Genomic DNA, 6,694 nt, shown 5'->3' on the forward strand with positions numbered 1-6,694 from the left:
ACAAGGTTGGTGAACATAAGACGAGAGAACCCTCGGGACAAAATCACCCCTTCCGAAGGGGTAAATAGCTAAGACAACTTCCAAAAGAAATAACTTCCATACTCTGAATAAGTTTGAAGCCCTTGCGTTCCTGCCCAGAAACAAGATTTAGGAATTGACAAGAAAGACCAAGATGAGGATTCGGAAGTCGTCTTCGCAATCCTACCCTTAAATACTCAGCCATGACAGACCGGAGCAGGCTGTGGAGAATATAAGGGACAGATGGAAGCAAGAAGCAAGGAACGATCGCGAGCAGTCAACCCAACACCTCGACCCTATGCATTATTGCGATCAAAGTTGCTGCTAGAGAGAAGAATAAGAGGAAGCTAAGTGCCAAAATTAAGAATTTGAAGATGACAAGGATGCCTTCATTTAGGAAATGGGTTGAAGTGTGTTCCAGGTTGTTAATCAACCTTCTGCTTGTTTTGAACTTCATGATCACAAGGTACACTTTGGCAGGACTGATTCCTAGATAATGAATATAGGAAAACAACAGCAAGGACTAGAGAGAAAATATGCAAGAGCCTAAGAAGAGGGCTCAAATGAAGCCTGTTCATGCCAAATGCCATTCAAGTTAGACTGCCACAATCGTACCACCCCGTCATTTCCTGTGGTTGCCAAGGTCATTCCACTCATGTCCCATTCCATCTGCCATACCTGAACGCAAAATTGAACAAACATTCAATAAGCTGCCACGTCCTCTTCTCAGTAAACAGAATAAGATTCAAGTACTGGTCCCACGGAGTCTCATAGAATTTCATATATATATCCTTGCTTTCTAACATCATTCATTTTGCATCCTCTTTTTTTATTTTTTTTTAGGCTCCATAATAAAAATCACTGCAATAATTTTTTGCATAAATTTCTTTCAGAGATAAGGAGTTGCGCATCCAAATTATGGTAAAAACCAAATGTAATGAATACTATTTCTGTTTGACACCCACCATGCGCTTTTAGTATTGCATTTTGCCATGGAATTACAAGTTAAACCATCTTATCTAAGTTCAGGAATTATAATCAAATAGAAAGAGGATAAAAAGATTCTTATTAATACCTCGCCTTCGTGGCTGGAGAGCATTGCGACTTTCTCCACTGAGAGCCTTCCATCTGCGTCAGGGTCCAATCCAAGATGCCATATTGCAATTCCCTTGCGAGTTGCAACAGCTATTACTTCATATGGTCTGAGAGTATTGTACCAGTAACACCATTAGTTAAAATAATATGGCAATACTTCATCTTTCTACCTATCAACAAATCACTATTAGCAATAGATGAAAAAACAAACTTAACCCGATTAGTCTGAACTTGCTCTCACATTCAATCATCTCACATGAATTTGGTAAGAGTCACATTCAATTACATGAAGAGCAGGCTATACCAGGAAATTCAGACTACTATGTATAGTATGCAGTTCCATTACAAATTAGAAATACCTAACCTGCCAATGTTTGTTGCCCAAGCAACAGCATAAACCTGATCACTTTTGTCCTCAGGCAAAGCCAACTCTGCAACTGGAAGCCATCTTTGGTGAGCCTGGTCGAATTCCCATACCTGTGGGAATCTACTTTGTGATTAACTATCCAATTTAATATTGAGAGTTCATCCAGTTTAGCTTAATCACTAATATTCCACAGAATTTCACCTAATTAAGACCTGTTTCTATTATATGGGATATATCTCTTGAAAACTTATACCAATGTGCACTTCACTTTTCATGAAATGAATGTCAAAAAAGATGGTTTTTCTGTTTGACGGAAAGGGAAAAGTAAGAATCACATTGATCATGATAGGAAGGATTTCCATTTTTAATTTTTTTTTAATTTCTCTCCTTTGCATTGCTTGTCTTATTGTTTCCCTTAATAATAGAAAAGGCCAACCAGCGATACAAAACACTGAACACTGATTGCAGTAGCAAAGTGAAGACATCACAAAGTCACAAACCACAATTCCTGTAGTGTTAAAACCATAGGATATAATGCACATACCGGAGACTTGAATTATACCAAAAAAAGAGTTTAGTTAACACAATACCTGATGCATAAGAAGGTACAATCTTTGCATTGTCAGTACTCCTAAAGCGTACAAGGTTAAGGTTATGCCTGGTGAGTATGGCTTCAGACTATAACTTTAAGTTTGACATACATGGCCATGAAAGTCAACAACTTTCAATTATTATGCTAAGAGAGGAGAGAGTCATGCCTAAGAAAAATCAATCGTTCCCAGAACACATATGTAGTCTACAGCTGCACATAGAACGAATAAGAAGAAACCAAAGTAAAAAGTATACCTTGGAGGAATTCAGTTGTGGCGTATCTGAATTGAAACCCAAAACAAAACTTGATTCCTGGCTTTCACCTCTTTGTGGATTCCAAGATATAGATGCAGATAAGCACAAAGCCTTGCTAAATGTAGAGACCGACTCAATAACATTCTGAAATTCAGCCTGGCCAGAAGGACATGATGTTGATGACAGAAAGATAAAATTAAAATCTTCAAATATTTATGAAATGCTAAAATATCTAAGAACCCAAGTACAGAGTATCTTTCTACCACCTAATACTTTCATACAAGGCTTCTATATGTTATGAATGAATTTTACCATAGTCTCAGCCTGGCTTCCGAGTCAACAGTTACAATAAAATAATTAATCTTCATTTCCCTTTTTTAATCACTCAAATAATTGAAAATAAACAAGAATGCCAAGAAGGTAACATCAATAGTTATATTAGTTAGTAACAAACTACAAAAAAGAGGAAAAGAAAGAAAAGTTCTCTGTTGTTCCAATCATCATGAAAAAAATAAAAATAAAAAATAAAAAAAGAACATAAATAAAAGAGGTATTCAGAAATCTGAGAGTTACATAAAAGGGAAAATTACAGTTTACCCCCCTAAAGTTTACAGCGTTTTTCAATTTGAACACTGAAGTTTCAATTTTTGCAATCCACCCCCCCAAAGTTTCAAATTTTTGCAATTTGACCAATTGTATCCAAAGCTTCTCATATTGCCCCTAATTTTTATTTTTTTATTTTTTATAAAAAAATTTTAAAAAAATTAGGAGCCACCCCTTTGGCCATCTGGCCATTTTTGTACCCCAAATTTGTTTTTTTTTCTTCATAAAAATAAAAATAAAAATTATGGACAATATGGAAATTTTGGGATAATATTGGTCGAATTGAAAAAAATTAGAACTTTGTGGGGGTGGATTGCAAAAATTAAAACTTTAGTGTTCGAATTGAAAAACGCTGTCAACTTTGGGGGGGTAAACTATAATTTTCCCTACATAAAAAGAAGAAGAAATACAAACATGGCACATGCAAGAGGACATGATTTTTTTAAAAAAAATCAAAAAAATAAAATAAAAACAAATACATACCATTTTTATGAGAAAATTACATAATATTGTTTTCTAGCTTGCACAAATCTTCACATAAATTGGCAATCTTATTAAAGTGCAGAGGGGCACAACCCAAGGAACTGTGAATAATAAAGATAATGTTTAAATACAATAAGATGATCACCTGAAGTTGCCAATTCTTTAGCTCCAAGGAATCCAGGAGCTCATAGACTTTCACATGCCCCTCTGAATATGCAGCAACCTGTATTGTACATTCAAGATATGCAAATTATCATCAAAACGTCAGTTGTGCATTCTAATTGTACTACAAAGTAATAGACAATAAAAAACATGAGCTATCTCTTTGCTTGAGATAGTCACGGCTGTTGTTGAGTTGTAATACAGCATTAATATCAAATGTTCATAATCTTGCATCACAGAGAACTGATCATTCATAAAGTATGTCGAGAAGGAATGGACTGGATAGACGTTAAAAGCCATCTTGCATCAGATGAAATGAATCAAATTGACTTCCTTTACAAAAATCATCAACCATTTATATAGGCAATAAATTAGGAATAAAGAAAAGATGTAATGGCTTTTGTAGCTCACCATTTTCAAACTTGTAGAAGAGATTCCAAATTGGATATCTAGCACTTTAGCTGAGTTGCTCTTAAAGCTTTTGCACAGCTTCCATTGAAGAGGTTGTGCATCTAGAGAATTACAAGAAGCAAAAGATAACAAATAAGCACAAGCTAGTAGGTATCATAGACTCCCCTCTCTGTGTCTGTCTCTCCAAGTTAACTTTCACTGAAATAAAGGCTCTCCAATTTTTTTTTGTTACTGAAAATGTAGCCTTAATTTGATGGAAGTAAAGAACAAACCAAAAATAAACCCTTTTTCATGTCAAGCAAGAGGACTCTTAACGTTTTTTATTGCATCTCCCAGTTATATATCCAACATGCAGTCTTGACAGGACAACCGCCACACTAGGTCAAACAAGATAATAAAGTCAAAGCAAACCTTCTACGACCTCCTCCCACAATGACACAGTTCCATCCATACAAACGCATGCGACTGCATCACCATATTCTGGAGGAACCCAAACAACCTTCACAATGCTGGTCTCATGTACCTATAAAAAGTTCAGCAAGATAATATCAACAGTTTTCAGACGAAACCTAACTTTCTGCAACCCAGTTCTCAATCAACTTTCTACTTTTTCTTGGCATTACCCAAAACTATGGATGACATAATTTCCCCACAAATAGCAATCCATGCTTGCAATACATTCTGCAAACCTGAATGATATTTGGATTCCATAAGCAATTTTAATGGCATTATCATCCAAATTCCAGATACATTTTTTATGATAAACATTGTTGAACCCAATTCCAATTCCACAGCATATCCAAAAGTTTCCCTAATTCTCTAGAATCCAATATCTTAACTTCGTGTCGGTACAAAATGACACCCGCAATCTCTTTCATGAAGCATCAACTTCCCCAGACCGACTCACATTACTCTCAAGCTCAGTCTACTCCATCAGAATCAGATTAAACATGGAAAACCAACAAAAGTGTACACGATATGCTTCAACTTATGTCTAATCTTCAGTTTTTGGATTTGGAATTTATTTGATCAAGACACATTCAATCACTTAGCCAACGCACACACATACACTCAAGGAAACAATCACAGCCTAACGTTAACGCGGAAAAACTCTTCTTATAACCAGTAATTAACCAACTAGGAAAGGAATTGCCAAAGGCTAATCAAAGCTACATTAACGCGGAAACAGAACTAAAAGGAAATGACCAAAAGAGAAATGTGAAGAGCGAGCGAACTACGAACCCTCGATTTGGAAGTGCAGGTGAAGGAGCAAGAAGAAGCTGGATCCCGCGAGTCAAAGAAGGTTAGGGTTCCGTCGTCGGACCCAGTGGCAAGTCTCTGACCACAGTAGTTCCACGCCGAGCAGACCGTCCCCCTTTCAAGGGTCACCAACGATTTCTCCATGTACGAGAAAACACTCTCTGAAACTCCGAGACCTTTAGCAGAGGTTTGGGGTTCGAGTGGGGGGCGCTAAAAGCACATCAATTGGGAAGGGGATAAAACGGTCGCGTTTCGGGCAATGAAATGTTTCAGGACAATTTCATTTGGTTTGAACTTATTACAAATAGCTAAGTTTTTATAATGTTCACTACTTATTATCTTTTATTATTTTTTAATTATACCCTTAAACTTTAAAAGCTATCAATTTAGGATTACCATCTTTCAGAAGTATACAATAGCAACCCTCATGTCCAAATTCAATGTTAAAATCCTAACGGAGAAAATAAAATTTCCTAAATACACATCTCAATTCAATATATTTTTGTAATTTTATAAACATATTAGGGGTATTTTAAAATTTTCACTCGTCAAACCGTTTGATGAGTGAAAATAGTAAATATATTTATTCCCTTGAGTAAGTGTACTAGTAATAGATTCCTAAAATCGCATTTTCTTGAAAAACCCTACACGCTCTTTTAATGTTCCCTAAACCAAGAAAAACCAAAGAGAACCAAAAGTTTTATTCTAAAAAAAAAATAATTATCCTTCCTCTTTTTACTCTCGCTTTCCCTTTGCATTTATTTGGAAAAACCTTATAAAGTAATTACTTAACCTTATGAAGTTTCATTACTTTTTACCATCTCTCTTAAATTTCAAAAATTTTGAATTGAATATATTCAACTTTAAAAAATTTACAGTCTCAACCCCCTCCTATTAGGGTATAGGGTTAAATCAAATAGCGAAAATGTGAAAAGGACCATTATACTCATGTAAACTTTATATATTTACAAAATTACCTTAATTTAAAAAAATAAAATAAAATAAAAAAACCTAATTTTTGCATGATCTCATTCCACGTCTCAATATCACATGCAGGCTCAATGGGTAGGCGACTAAGGCCGTCACCTAGAGCCCCCAAATAATAAGGCCCCAAAAAAAAAATTTATAAAACCCAAAAGAAAATTTAATAAGGCCCAAAAAAATTTTAATAAGGCAAAAAAAAAAAATAATAAAAAAAAAATTTAAAGCCTCTAATAATAGCAAATAAGTAATAAGGTCTAATTTAATGAGGACCAACATAAAGAACGAGAAGTCGAGAACCTTCGGTCCTTCTGCAATTTTTTTGAGTCTCACGAGAACCTTCATGCTAATGCTCCCAACTCTTCTTCTCTTTCAAGACTAGAAATCTCCAACTCCAAGAACTCTCTCATCTTTGCCTCTCTAAGTCAGGTTTTATTACTATATTTTTATAATTTATTTTATTATAGT

The 6,694-nt window shown here is 35.2% G+C and overlaps 1 protein-coding gene across 1 annotated transcript; it reads right to left on the bottom strand.

Moving 5' to 3' along the window:
• Positions 1-391: 391 nt before the first annotated feature.
• Positions 392-5,468, bottom strand: SEH1H (Transducin/WD40 repeat-like superfamily protein). Its single transcript, XM_059586974.2, has 8 exons — positions 5,228-5,468; positions 4,397-4,508; positions 3,986-4,086; positions 3,558-3,635; positions 2,327-2,482; positions 1,478-1,590; positions 1,094-1,220; positions 392-696 (listed from the first exon to the last, which is right to left on the bottom strand). The coding sequence occupies exons 1-8, from the start codon at positions 5,387-5,389 to the stop codon at positions 565-567; spliced, it is 981 nt and encodes a 326-aa protein (XP_059442957.2). The 5' UTR covers positions 5,390-5,468; the 3' UTR covers positions 392-564.
• Between the last annotated feature and the right edge of the window lie 1,226 nt (positions 5,469-6,694).

This window comes from Corylus avellana, chromosome 3, assembly GCF_965113065.1.
Source record: "Corylus avellana chromosome 3, dhCorAvel1.hap1.2, whole genome shotgun sequence".
In the NCBI taxonomy this organism is placed as follows: domain Eukaryota; kingdom Viridiplantae; phylum Streptophyta; class Magnoliopsida; order Fagales; family Betulaceae; genus Corylus; species Corylus avellana.